At 51.4% G+C, this 14,411-nt stretch overlaps 1 protein-coding gene across 3 annotated transcripts in view; it reads right to left on the bottom strand.

Moving 5' to 3' along the window:
* The window catches only part of ALDH1A3 (aldehyde dehydrogenase 1 family member A3), a 36,986-nt gene extending 35,383 nt beyond the window's left edge, over nt 1-1,603 (bottom strand). For 2 of the 3 annotated variants that reach the window (XM_034939519.3, XM_008953826.4), the window contains exon 1: nt 1,376-1,583. In XM_034939519.3, coding sequence (XP_034795410.1) covers nt 1,376-1,474 — 99 coding nt within the window. In that variant the 5' untranslated portion in view covers nt 1,475-1,583. Of the gene's footprint in view, nt 1-1,375 lie in introns of all 3 variants that reach the window. The other variant, XM_003828432.5, reaches the window with a different exon arrangement.
* Nucleotides 1,604-14,411: the final 12,808 nt, after the last annotated feature.

Genomic DNA, 14,411 nt, shown 5'->3' with positions numbered 1-14,411 from the left:
TTTTCACTCTTCCCAGAGTTCGTGTTGGGATTTTCACTCTGAAGCTGATATTACAAATAAAACTACATTAAGAATAATTTCCAGCGTTTAGTTTACAGCGACGTGTCTTTGCTGATTACAGAGCCTTCTGAAAACAGTTAATTTAAATGTCATGTGATCAGAAGCTCAGCCGACATTGGGAATTAAGTGCCAAGAGACCCAAATCTGAAGGCCACACATAGTGCCCTGCAACTTTCTCCGCTTGATTAAAATTCTTTGAGAAAGATAATTGCTACTTCTTAAAGTAAAACGGATGAGGAAATTCTGTAAGTGCGGTGTCAGCTGGAGTTGGGGGCTATGGGTAAAAGCAAAAATCAAGAGAAGCCAAAGGTGGGGAAAGTTAAGGCAATGGCTCTCGGCCTGGCCTGTGCCTCTAAAGTGCCCCAGCACCGGCCCACGACAGACGCGCGCGCCAGACAGCCTGGGGGTGTCCTCCACCGGGTCGCGCTTCCGGACCCGGGTCTCTTGGCCCTCCTCAGCCCCAGCTCAGAGGCCTCGGAGGCCTCACCATCTTCTTTTATTCCTTTCTGCCCCAGGCAGGTAATCTCACCGTTCTGCCAACGCTGTAGCCTCCCAGCCCACAGAGCAAGGAGGCAGAGAACCGTGCGCTTCTGCGGCGCGACGGAGCCTGGCCGCTCGGCCTTGCGACCCACCGCTTCCCAAAGGCCCAGATCTGCGACCTTCCGGAGCGCGCTCCTTGTGTGTAAACACCGGGACCTCTGGGCTCCGGGGAGGTTTCATCAGTAAGTCAGCACCTTCCTACTCCCCCTAGTTCTGCTGGTGAGCTGGGTATAAACTAAGCACGGAAGGTGCCCGCTGCGCTTTGCTCGGAGGACCTGTTTCGCCAGTCTTCCAACTGCAGCTCCGCCATCTGCCTCCCGGACTCTCTCTTGGCGTTCTCGGGCGCCTCCGACCCTCTCAAAGCCAGACTCGTCCACCCTGGAAATCATCCCAGGGGTTTTTGGGGAGGGAGCTCCCCAAAACCAGCGCGCTCCGGGTCAACGCGGCGCGCACCTCCACTCGCGCTCAACGCGGGCAGCGCAGGGACACGTCGGGGCCTCGCAGGGATGCGTGCAGCCTGGCACCGCGCGGGCGCTGGACGGCCTCGGTTTCCCGGCTTCGAGGCTCACAGCGCCGAGCCCCGCCGCCTGCGATCCCGCCCAAGATGTCCCGCGAAAGGTGCCGTTTCTAGAGGGCCGAGCCCGGGCAGGGAGGCTCGGGTCTCGGCAGCGCCCGGCGGACCCTCGGCCTGCTGCTCCCTCGCCCCCGCCGCCCCGAAGCTGGCTGCCCCGCGCAGAGGCCGGCGGCCGTCGGGTGGGAGGGGCGCCCACCTCACCTTGGTGAACTTGACCTCCAGGTTGCGGATGGGGCGCGGCAGGGCCGGCGGCTTCCTGTCCGGCTGCCCGTTTTCCACGGCCCCGTTAGTGGTGGCCATGGCTCCTCCGCGCTCCCTGGCCCGAGGCGCCCTAGTCTGCGGCGCACCGGCTCGGCCCGGGCACTGCGCAGCCTGCTCCCGGGGTGACAGCTCCCCGCCGCTTTATGCAGCGCCCCACGCCTCCCACCCGAGGGGGCCGTCTAATTGGCTGCAGGACCGGAGGAAGGGAGGGCGGGCTGCGGGAGGGAGGAGAGGGGAGGGGAGGGGGGCCGGCCCGCCTCACCCCACCCCGCCCGCCGCCCCTGCGGGAGCCCGAGCGCCGGCAGCTCTACCCGCGTGCGGCGGACCGTCCCGGCGCCCGCGCCGCACCGTCCCGGCGCCCGCGCCGCGCGCTCTCTCGCCCCGGAGGCTGCCTGTGGACGAGCTCCCCGAGGTGCCGCCGGGCCCCGGAAGTCGCAGGGCTGGGACACCCGACCCGGCAGGGAGCTGAGCCGCGGGGCCACGGCGCCCCGCTGCCTCCCCGAAGTCGGGCGGGCTCTCCCCGCGGCACCTGCAGCCCACTCCCAGCCGCCGCACGGCGCGCTCGCCCAACTTCGGCCGGCTCGCGGCGCTCCGGAATGCGCGCTCTCCGCCGGGCCCTGCGCCGCGCCCGAGTCGGGGCTCCTGGCGGGGCCGCCCCGCGTCGCTGCGCACGTGCCCTGCTCTTGGGTCCAGCCGCCCGATCCCCGCTAGCAGGACAGACGCCCGCTGCGCCCCACCCTGCCCGAGCGGGGACAGCCGGCGGGCGCACCCCGGCCCAGCTGGCCTGGAATTTCCCCGGGGCCCTGGGGCTTCACACGCAGTGGGGCAGAAGGCGAAAGCAAAGCGCCGGACCATGGCAGCTCTCCGCTGTGGAGCCCTGGCGCCGCTGGGCCTCTGACCTTCACAGGCGCACACCGCCTTCCATCCCAGAGCCCGGGGTGCAATTGATTTGATTTTTTAAATGCATAAATTATACCTCGATTAAAAAATGATAATTAAAAAAAAGCACATGAGATCTTTGCTGCTAATCGTTTTAAGAGTTTAAATTCTTGTCGCGCATTACTTCCCAGGAGGGGGAGGTAAGTCTAGCTCCTCTCCTTTTGCGATTTGGGAAACGCTCCATCAGCAGCCAGGACTTGACCCAGGCCCCATCTGAGACACGGAAGCGGCTTCTGATGCATGCCAATCCTCAGGTCGCTGGAACAAAGACCGGAGGCACGAACTCCTGACAAAAGCTGTGCTTTAATCCTCAGATCGGCTCAGCCCCTTCAGTCCATCTCTTTCTGTAGGTAACCCCAAGTAATCAACAATGGGGAGGGGTCTCCTTATTTTCCTGAGGCTCCTCCTGTTTTGAGGCCTCCGTGTCCATCTCTGTCCCCTGGTGTCCTTCTGGATAGAGCTGGATAGAGGGGTAAGTTCTGAAGCTTTTGGAAACCCCACATCTGACCCTTACCCTGGGGTGGTGGAAAGCTCTTCTGCTGTTATGGCCTGGAGTGCACAGCTGAGGCCGGGGAAAGGGGATAATGGACCCTCGAGCGCGGCAGCCTTGACCAATACCGGCTGGCTAACCCTGGCGAGTCTGAGCAATGCCAGCTCTTTCCTCAGCTGCTTCTGCCAAATCCGGGGCTCCCTGCCCTCTTGGCTGGCCCCATGGCTCCCACTCAGATCTCCTGAAAACATCTGGGCAGATGTGCTATACCACGGCCCCCGGCTGGGTGCTGAGCCCTAGCGTTTGGGTGCCTGAGCCCAAGAGGACCGTCAGGGTGCAGTGACAAACCCCTCCTTCATGGATAGAGGCCAGGGGCCCAAGGCCAGTGGTGCAGCAGGCCCCAGGAAGCTGCAACTAGGGATGCTTTACAAACTGAACTCCCATTCTGAGACTTTATCGGGGGTCCTTGATGGTTGAAATTATGTCACTGCCAGGATTTTTTAAAAAAAATCTGAAATAAAATTTATAGAGGAAACTATGTTAATTAAATAATTGCTGGGTTGATGGGGGAGGCAAATGGGGTTGAGCTTAGAACTCTGCTCCTTTAGGGAAGATAGTCGAGCCTGTTTGGTCAAAGATAGACAGTCACCACTTTGTTGGCTATGAAGTCAGGAATGAAAGCCACCTCACCTCACACTCAGACATCCTTGTGACCCGAGGCGTCTGGTCTCAGGAGCCAGTTGCAAAGATGCCGACTGGCTCACCTGCAGCTCCTCCGTTTGATACCCACGTGATCCTGGGAGCCTGAGATCAGACTGGAGCACTCAGCCATAGACTTTGTCACAGTGGGTGGCTCCCAGAGAGCAGGTCAGGAGGATGGGCCTAGCTCTGGGCTTGTCCAGACAAGCAGGCTCTACCTCTGCTCCCATCGGCGGGAGGGGTGGAGGCAAATGCGCTTCTCCCCATTTTACGGGTGAGTAAACAGAGGCGTGCAGACACTTGCCCCAGACATCACCATCGGTCGAGAAACTAAGGCCAGACTGTGTGAGAGTGGGTGGTGCAGCGCAGGGAGGAGGGGCTTCTCTGACACTCCTCTGACCTATTCTTTCAAGCAGGTGGGCACCTATGACCCAGGGTGGTCCCGTGTCACTGGGGCTGCATAGGGCACAGTGAAGACACGAAGGGCTTTGAAGGTCAAAAATGGCGGGAGTATCCCTCTTCGTTGTGCCTTTCCTAGGAGCCGTATCTCCTAGCTGTGGCCTCAGAGGCAGGGACCACAGGGGCTGGGAAGGAGGAAGATTTATTTTTGCTCACAGCGGGTTGCTGGGTGTTTGGTTCAGTGATGAGGTGCCTGAGCATCGGAGATGGCAGAGGCCCAGCCCCTTCTGCTGACATCCCTGAACTGAGTCCCAGCTATGCACCCTTGGATGGGATATTGATCTCTCTGAACTTCAGTGTTCTTTTCCATAATCTCCTTCCCACTTTACAGTGTTTGGGGAGGCTTAAGCAAGATAAGGCTCTCAAGAAGTGCTACCTACATACCAGCTCTTCATGTTCATATTCTTCCTGGAGACTGGTTCCTCTTTGCTGGCTTTTCTTCTTGGAAGTCAGCAAGTTCCCCCGACTTGTCTCTGGCTTGCGGGAGCCCCCCAAGTCAACAGTCCCTCTGCTCATTTCATTGTGAAAAAGTATTTATTCATTTTGTTTCCAGCTCTGTGGTGCTGCCGTTGTCTGCTGTTTGTCTTGTTGGTGCATCAAATGAGCTGAGTCCAAGACATGTCATGTTGCAGGCTTGTTTGCGGGTGACCACTCAGTAAAAAGAAGCATGAATAAAAGACAAAGATAAAACAGAAGTCAGGTGGTCACCCCCTAAGTTCAACCTCATTCCATTTCTAAACCCATAATCATCTGTGGGTGATGTTGAGGTCTGAAGCAAACGTAGTGAATAGTGATGATGGCGTTGATGAACCCCCTACTGTGTTTCATGTTATTTCAGATCTGGTACCTGAGCCTTGTGGAGAGATGCCCAGGTCTGCTGAGTACCCCTTGTGTCCCCGCAGCCTCTGGCCAGCTGCAGAGCTGCCCCTCCCACCCAGTCTACTCACCTCCCTCAGGGTTGTGGAGTTGAGGCAGGGGCCTGGGACTTGGGTGTGCGTTCTGAACCCTTCCTAGACAGCCAGGCCCTTGGGCTGAGGGTAGTTCTTTGATGTAGGGAAGCCCGGTCACCCCACTGTGCAGCACTCAGGCCAGCACTTGGGTGACTCAGGGAGGCGACCTAACTTCAGGTTTTTGGGCTACAAAATGGGGGTGGCATGTGCCCCTGTGGTGAGGGAGGGCTGACTTCACTGTGGGCACCTCCCTGCTGGTATCAATGAAGTCAATTCCATGTTTCATGTGAATCATTCGGTATCGCCTCAACCTGACTAGAATAGGCAACTACTTACCTTTGAAGCTCACCGTAAATTAAGACCCATCAAATACTACAATATTGTTCTGTCCTCAAGGAACACACAAACAAATCTTTTTCCCTGCGAGTTTCCATCAGTGATTGATGATATCGAGGCAGGAGCACCCCAGGTTGGAGAAAGAGGAGCTGATAACACCCAAACAAGGTGAAGAGAAAGGAGCTGCCAGCCTACCACACAGCTCCACCAGCTGCTTTCTCTCCAGCCCTGCCAGTCCTTTCTGGCCCTGGGAAAGGCCTTCCCTACACAATGTTAGGCTGAGGCAAATCGGTCTTGGACCAGGCAGAAGCCAACGGAGAACTCATTACATAAAAGCAAAGAGACATCATGGTATTTGTGGGTCAGGCCTCAGTGAAGCCACACACACATGCACACACACATACACACCTACACATGCATGCACACATGCACACACACACATGCACACACACACAGCCTGCCAGTTCACAGCTGCCGGAGATTTCCCCTTGGTCTGTCTTCCAGTGGATGAGAGTTGTGGCCCAGCCAGGAGAGAACATGGAGGGTAAGGTCGAGAGAGTTGGTTGAGTATCCAATAGTTCTCTCCTTTCTTGCCAGTGGAATCCCATGTTATCGAGGGTGGCAGTGGGCTTTGATCAACATATTTCCCAGCCTCTCTTGCAGAAGTATAAGCTGAAGTTTTTGGTTTGGGCTTCCAAAGAAGCTCTTAGGCATGGTGGCTTATGCCTGTAATCCCAGCACTTTGGGAGGTCGAAGTGGGAAGATCACTTGAGGCCAGCAGTTCAGGACCAAAGAAGCTCTTTACATGGGACTGAGTCAGCTGAAAGGCTCTTCTTCCTTTCTGCTGCCTGGAACACAGACATGAGAGCTGGGTCTCCAGCAGCCATCATGTAACCATAATGCAATTCTGAAATGCAAGTTCCATGGTAAGGAAGTTGGAAGAGACACTTAGGAAGAACGTGGGTCCATGATGGCCCTGGAACCAGCCCTTCATCCCTGGATATTTTTTCTTGGATTTTTTTTTCATGTGAGAAAAAGGAAAATCCCTGTATTATTAAAGCCCACCATTTGGGTTTTCTGTTATATGTGGCCAACTTAATCCTAAGCAGCATAGCTGGCTGTTGGCCATCGCTATGACAAGAAGAGCAAAATTTTAACTCAAGTGGAATAATGATCTCATTTTTGTATAAACGGAGCAGCACAGACATAAAAATCTTATTACCGTCTCTGTCATTTTGACCTTAATCAAATAACCTTGATGTGCTGTGCTCAGGTTTATAGTATGTTAAAAAACAAAGACAAAAACTAGCTCTGGGATGGAATAAATGGAGTAAGCTCATTGATTCATCGGATGATGAGGTCCTACTAGGGAAGAGAATCTCTTTGGTACAAAAGCCCCGTGGAGCTGCCATCCTCTGGTGCTCATAGGTGTTAGTTGTGTCCTCACATCTACTAAGGAAGGCACCAACACTCAGAAAGATTGAGTGACTGAAAAAGTCCCTGGGTCACCCAGACCTGGAAGATACTTGGTTAGGCCAGCACTCAACTCAGGCAGCAAGAAGTCAGACTTTGTTTTAAAGTAAACAAAATGTCACTCCATATAATCAGTGAATTTTGCTCATAATACTTCACACCCCTCAATACCACCACCGGCCATTCTCAGTGATGTGAGAACTTGTTTGCAGACTTTCCAATCTCCTTCAAAATTCAAGAATTCTGAATTTTGAACCACACTTTTTGGGGTTTCAGTTCAATTTACTCCAGACAAAACATACTTCCTGGTTAAAAGGAAAATTGTTTAAGGGGTCTTACAAAAGAAAGGGTTCAGGAAGATTCTTGGACACAAAGTGGTTCTTGCTAAATAATTGTCCTGAGATAAGCCTAAGAGAATCAGAAACATACACATTGAATTTCCCTTGAAATTCACATGGGTATAACACTGTCGGGAAAGGGGGCTTAGCAACATGCATTTTGCCAGATCCAAAATGTTTGAAAAATGATTTGAGTATGTGCACGTTTGGCAAATCACTCTTGGGTTCATGTATCCTAGCCCTACAGTGACAAGACTTTCCCCCTGCCCTTCATCCGGGACCCCCTGTAAAGGAGCATTAGTTACCCAAGAATCTTCCCTTGGATTTTTGCCATGATGTGAGTCCTGGGGCGGAGACCAAGGTGGGGGATGGAGGGGTTGTCAGAATCTGTGTTCTCATGGGAATGCCTGGGGATCCTCTTGCAGTTGTGTCTTTGTGTAATGAGAGTTACTCAGGCAGCACTCTTGAGGTTTCCCTGTAATCAGAAAGCATCTATAAAGCACATCATGTCTTATAACATGTTTAGGCAGACAGGAAGCCTGTTATGTATGTAGCAGAGAGGAAACCTATCTGTGTATATTTTCATCTAGTTTCATACGGTATTATGGTGATTCTAAAACACTCCACCCCCAGGGGAATAGATTAATTAGTGACCTACAGTATTTTCATACTTATAATGTCCTTTATTATTGAGCATATCTGCAAGCATTGAGTTTGCATTACATTACACTCTATTATACATTACATTGTATTATATATTATATTATTTGCAAAGATAGTTCATCAATTAAGAGACAATGAATTGGATATGGTGTATTTTCCACCAGTGAGAGTAAATAAACATGAATATTAGGAACAAAACATGGGATTATAGACTTTATAAGGTGCATGTAAATGTGCGTCTTCTATATTCCATGGATACTTCAGCTATCATGAATTTCAGCGCATTTTTTTTTAATCCCAGGAAGTACTAAGCTTTTCCACCTGCTTACAATGTCCAGAGATTTCACTGCACTTCTCCTGTTGGCCACTAGATGTCACAGGACCAAGTTGAGTAGGAAGTTGCCACTGAAGTTCCTTCTATGAGAGAAGCAGGTATTTCCCAACTTAGCAATAAACGGCATTGCAAGAGCTTGTTCACAGTACAGTGCCCAAAACTTCAGTTGCACCACAGACATGATGCTAGAACTGGTGATTAGTGCCCAGGCTAGCCCACAAAAGCCTACTCGCTCCTCCATAAGCCTAAAATGGGTTCCTAGCTTTGAGATCAAACAGATGTGGGTGCTGTTCTCAGCTCAGGGAGAACTTGGGCCTAATCTTTCTGAACCACTGCTTCCTTTTCTGAAGATGGGAGTAATAATTCCTGCTCAGCAAGGGAGTCATGGGGGTAGGTGAGAGTGGAGGTGCGACAAGTACATTTGCAAGAAGATAGACAAGACGTCACTGCTGCCTGACCCTTGATGAAGCTCACAGAAAGCACCACCCAGAATCTTGTCCTACTGGCTGTGAGGCATCACCCCTGAGCTGGCTGCTCTGTTGGGCCCTGGGTGCCCACCTCATCCCCATCCCTACCTGTCCCTCTCACAGACAAGACAACCCAGACCCTCCAATAGAAATTTAAAAAGGAATTGCAAAAGGATAAATAATGGCAAAGGATAAGTGTGTATGAGCCTAGGAGTTTAGCCTTGCAGGCGGGTAGACTGGGAAGGATTCCCACGGGGCATTTGCCAGCCTCATTGTTTAATCTCCCTTGGTCACAGATTCCTCGTCTGTAGAAGATGATGGTACCTCCTTCATGGGATGAGAAATGCAACTGAGATCGCTGATGTGACAGGGCCAGCCCCTGCCTGGCGTATGGTGGATGCTCGGTTTATGTCACTTGAGAGACTTTCTTGCTAGGGAGATGGACTTCAGTCTCTTCCTTCAGCCCTGGCCAAGAAGCCTCCAGCTGGGCGGGCAGCTTCTCCACCCTTCTAGAACTTTCTTCCCGGTCTTCTCTCTGATCTATGCTACAGGCGGCTTTCAGCAGCTCCAGACTCTTCTCTGGCTCATGCCAGGCTCCATTCCCCCAACACCCATCCCTTCACTTGTATTTATGCTTCACTGCAACACAGCAGACACTTTTGGGACTTCTTCTAGGAATCTATCTGGCTTTGGGTTTCTGAACACCCAACTCTGCCCCGACTCGCTTCTCTCTCTCCTGTTTCATTAGCCATGTATCAGGGCTGATTCTTCTCAGTCTTTTTAGTTTCTTCCCCATGCTGCCTCTCAGGCACTGGTGGGGCACTGGCAGCACTGTGTAGACAAGGATCTTGACTCTCATCAGAATGTCCTGATTGATTAGTGATGTCTTTCGTGGGCACAGGATGCAGGCAAGCCCTAGAAACTGGCCTTCTCACATGGTGACACGCACAGGCGTCACCAGGGATCTTGTGGACAGGCAGGTTGCATTCATAGGTCTGATGTGGGGCTCAGGGTTCTGCCCTTCTAACAAGCTATTAGCAAGTATCTAAAAAGCTACTAACAGGTATCTAACAAGCTATTAACAAGTATCTAACAAGCTACTAACAAGTATCTAACAACAAGCTACCAACAAGTATCCTCCCTAGACTGGCAGCATGAGCATTTACTGGGAGCTTGATAGAAATGCAGACTCCCAGGCCCTGCCCTAGACTTATTGAGCCGGAATCTACAGGTTGACAAAAGCCCCACCCAGGAGCTTCAAATACACATCACGGTATGAGAAGGGCCACCAGGCTCTGGTCTGGCTAGTACCTGGCCTCTTAGGAAAAGCAATCCCTGCCCCACCAAGAGCCCACCTTGTCAGAATGGCTGAAACGAGCTCCTCTTTTTCTTGTTCTCTGTTTATTTTCAGGGTGGAGATGACATCACCTTCTACTGTGAGACCAAGGATAGCCCAATACTGGTCCCAGTCAAGATCCCAACTGCCCCCACTGTTTAGAGGCTCCTTACAGCTATACCCAAGGGAGTGTTTTTGAAGGATTTGAATCAACACACTTTTATAAGATGAGAGTCTAGAAGTACCAGGGCAACACTATTAACAAGAGGTTGTATCTTCATTATATTGCATGCAAATTGCTCTTTATACTGCTCTTGAATTCTGGGGCTTGAGGAAGGCAGGCTTACTGAGAAGGGATGTATACTCTGGGGAAGAAGGAGGGACCCTTTGTGTACAGTGGAAGTTAGGCCCTGTGCCCATCGGAGAGGCTGCAATGAATCTTACCAGGCTAAGAGCCCCACTTTGGGATGTGAGGCCCCAGGGGCAACAGGGCACGACAAAGTGTTTCCCCAGAATGGCTGAAGGGGGACATCAAAGGGACAAGTGTGGACAGTGGACAGTTGAAGCAGGCAATGGGAAGGCAGAACTGAGAGACGGCCCCAAGCATCAGGTTGCAGAGGTGAGGCAAGGACAGGGTGGGGCCGTCCACGTGGGCTCAGAGCAGCCGCCCTGACTCAGGCTGAGTGGCTTGAGATGAAGGCTACAGGCAGGCTGTCTCAGGCACTCAGCCCCACCCGGTAGTGGCCCAGGCTCCTCCGTGAGAGCATTGACTTTAGGAGTTGTGCATATTCCAACTCAGGAGGTGGCCACATTATTATATACATATGATTTTGTAGACACAGAATTATAATGATGTATTTATTTATGTAGTTCTTCTTTGCCATCGGTCTTCTTTACTAGACAGAGCTCCCATTTATGGTATGAACCGAGAGAGATTCAGTAGCTAGTTCCAGGCTCCCCGGCTCCGGCACTTGCATCTCTAACCCCTGGGGTACCTGGCGGAGGTCTCTAACCCTCAACTTCCTTCTCTGCAAAAGTGGGTGGCTTGGCAGTGCACAGCTATGGGGACAGCATGGTGTCCCTGTGCTGGGATGTTAAGGAAATGGACCTCTCCAGGTGGGGGTGCTGGTGCTGGTGCTGGCTGGGTGTGTGGTCACCCTTCAGCTGCTCAAGGAGGGGTCTCCAAGGCTACGGCGCATTTATTGGCCAAGGTTAGCCTTGTGATTGGTCCCAATGGAATGGAATGGAAAATTGAGGGAAGAGAAATTTTTCTGTGATACCCGAACAAAGGAATACCTTCTGAAGTGGAACTAACTAAAGCATGAGGAATGACCCGGAGAATGAAGGAATAAAGCCTAGTGCCACACCACTCTCCTGCCCAATTCCCAATCACTTTCCACTCAGAATCAGCTGCCCCCACCCCCAGCAAGGACTCCCATGATCTCCCTCTACACTGCCTCGGTGCTGGCTGGCCAGGGTGCCCTCTGTTGCTAAAACAGAATCACTCACTTCAACTCAGGGCCTTTGCGATCACCACTGCTCCTGCCTGGAGTGCTCTTTTCCTCAGATCTTTGCATGACTGATCTCTCCTCAGGAAAGTCTCAGCTTAAATGCCGCCCCCTCAGAGAGGCCTCCCCTGACAAGTCTGTCTGAAACCCCACGACCTCACCCTTCCCTCCCACATCCCTTTCTGTCATCTTTATGGCCCTGATTATACATTTCCTCTTTGTTTGCTGATGGACTCCCGATTCTAGAACTGAAGCGCAAAAATGCAGGGGACTCGCCCACCCCGACACCAGCCACCAGGTGGCGTCATTAACCCAGGACAGCTTGGTACCTACTATTGCAAGGGGTCCCCAAATACTCAAAATTGGCACCTTCACCAACTAGGAGGTGGACAGTTTATTAGCAGATTTGCAGTGAATGCATCAGGACTAATAGTCTTTCCAGAACAAATTAAAATGAGGCCTTAGGTTGGTGTCATAAAAAACAAGTTCTGCTTGTTTTCCCACCCATGCCTGGGACGTTTATAGATGAAGTAACCCTGTCAGTGCTTAGCATAGTGTCGTATCCCTGGTGGAGACCAGAGAGATATCCAAAACCTAAGTCTTTAGAAAGTCTGCACCTGTGGCACAAGCGTGTGTCCATGGCCATGGAGTTAGCTGTTAGCAAGGGTGGAGGAGCCCAGGCCACCTGACTCCCAGCCTGGGATGCCTTCTTCCATGCCATGTAGAAACCCATGACCCCAGGCCTGTGCCAAAGCACCCTCTTGGTTTGTATCTCGTAAGAGGTAGAATGGTTAATCCTGAACAGAGTGGACTTCCGGTAAGCCAAAGGGTTTTTTGCTCAGTTACAAAGCATTTTAGGAGCTAGGCACCATAACTACAGAAAAATAAGACATCCCTCAAAGAGTCTGTAATGTAATGGAGAGAATAACTATGTCTGGTAGAATAATGAGTGATGAATTCAAGATGTTAATGACATCCTGGAGAGGAAAGAGTAGAGGTAAGGGATGGTCCTCTTGGGTATAGGGAAGGTTTTTAAAAAGAGGGAAATGTCTAAGATTGTGTGGTTGGGCCTCTGTGTTGTCACTCTATGTTGGCAAAATAAAAGCCGGCAGCATTGTTGTAACCATATTGAAAGCTCCAGGGAGTTCCAGCTTTGCATCTGGGCGAGAATATGCCGACTGTGCTGGGGCCCTGAGGCTGGGAGCTTGGTGGCCCGTCATCCTGCTGGCCTGCCATTTCTGCCCAGTTCTAGCATCTCCGGCAGAAGGTATTTTTAGGGTGTGCTTTAAAGACGGACAACTCCTCAGAGAGTCACCAAATGGCTTCAAACTCTGAAAATGCTGAAAGTATGCTTGACTTTGCTGTTGCTAGGTAGTATCCTCCCTCTATGTTGGGACACAAAATAAAGGCCACCAATCTTTTAGAGGTAGTAGAATTCCTCCCGAGGTGGGTTGGAGAGCATTCACACCCCCACCTGTCTCCCTCCATCTTACACTGGTGCTCAGGAAGCTGCACTGTCAGGCTGTGTGGCACAACCACCTGGGCATGTTGTATTTGGGGTGTTGGTCTCAAGAAGGAAAACACTTTTGGTTATGCTTTTCTTTTTTCTTTCTTTCTTTCTTTCTTTTTTTTTTTTTTTTGAGGCAGAGTCTTGCTCTGTTGCCCAGGCTGGAGTGCAGTGACACAATCTTGGCTCGCTGCAACCTCTGCCTCCTGGATTCAAGTGATTCTCCTGTCTCAGCCTCCCGGGTAGCTGGGACTACAGGCACGTGCCACCACACCCAGCTAATTTTTGTATTTTTAGTAGAGACAGGGTTTCTCCATGTTGGTCAGACTGGTCTCAAACTCCTGACCCCAGGTGATCTGCCCGCCTTGGCCTCCCAAAGTGCTGGGATTACAGGCATGAACCACTGCACCTGGCCTGGTTATGCTTTTCTTAAAATGTAGTTTGCAGCCATAAGCTAGTCCATAGGACAATCTCTATTTTACCTTGTATATAGGGACTCATAAGCAAACTTACTTTTTAGCCTTAAGTTGTGTAGGATTTGGTATCTATTACATGGATTACATAGGAAAAAAGTTTGAGGTAGGTGGCCTGGCACACATTGTCTGTAACAGATACTGCTTACCTATAGGCCCCTCTCATCTAGCAACTTCCTAGCAATCTAGCAACAATCCAGCAACTTCCTTTCTGCTAACCTTTGTGATTGAAGAAACTTATTTTTGGTAACTTTCCCAATCCACAAAACCAATCCCATTTTAAGGTGGGAAAGTGTAGTGTAACAATGGGATCACTGTTTTTTTGTTGGTGAGATGAAAATGTTTAAGCTTGGCCCTAACACCAGTTGCTATTGAAAGGTACTGCCTTGTACAAAATAACAAACCAAATCCCAAACTGTCTGTTTATGGTTATTACGGTTCACTTCATTAAGCCATAACTCTGATTACATTCTTTCTCCTGCCCTACCCTGAAGGCTGAGCTCTGAGGCCAGGGGGCCGAGCCTGCTCTTATCTGGGAACTGCCGTGTCCAAAAACATATTTGGGCAAAATAGATGAGTTGTGGACAAAGGGAACTCTCAGGCTTCGAGGGGACCTTACCTGAGGGGCTCCTACCGAGCCCTGGAGTCATGCTGCCCCTCAGCTCTTGAGGCCTCAGGCTCCTTCTGAGCCCTGGAGTCATGCTGCCCCTCCTGAGCACCTCGGCTCTTGAGGCCCCCGGTTCCTGTTGCACCTGCAGAGATTCAAGTGAGAAATCTCTGGTTGGAGAATGTGCAGGTGTGAGTTTGCTTTAATCTCAGATAATAATGCAGACTCTCAAAGAATGAGATGGAGTGAACAGAGAGAAGCCCACGGTTGTGGGCACGGAGTGTGGATGTCCCTGAGCCTCCGTGTGTCAGCCCATCTGTTAAGTCAGCTTTCATCTTCGTGACATATTCCCAGGGCTCTCTCCTGCTATAAACGACTCATGAAACACATGAATTAG

This window comes from Pan paniscus, chromosome 16, assembly GCF_029289425.2.
Source record: "Pan paniscus chromosome 16, NHGRI_mPanPan1-v2.0_pri, whole genome shotgun sequence".
NCBI lineage: Eukaryota > Metazoa > Chordata > Mammalia > Primates > Hominidae > Pan > Pan paniscus.
This window is presented reverse-complemented; position numbering and strand designations above follow the sequence as displayed.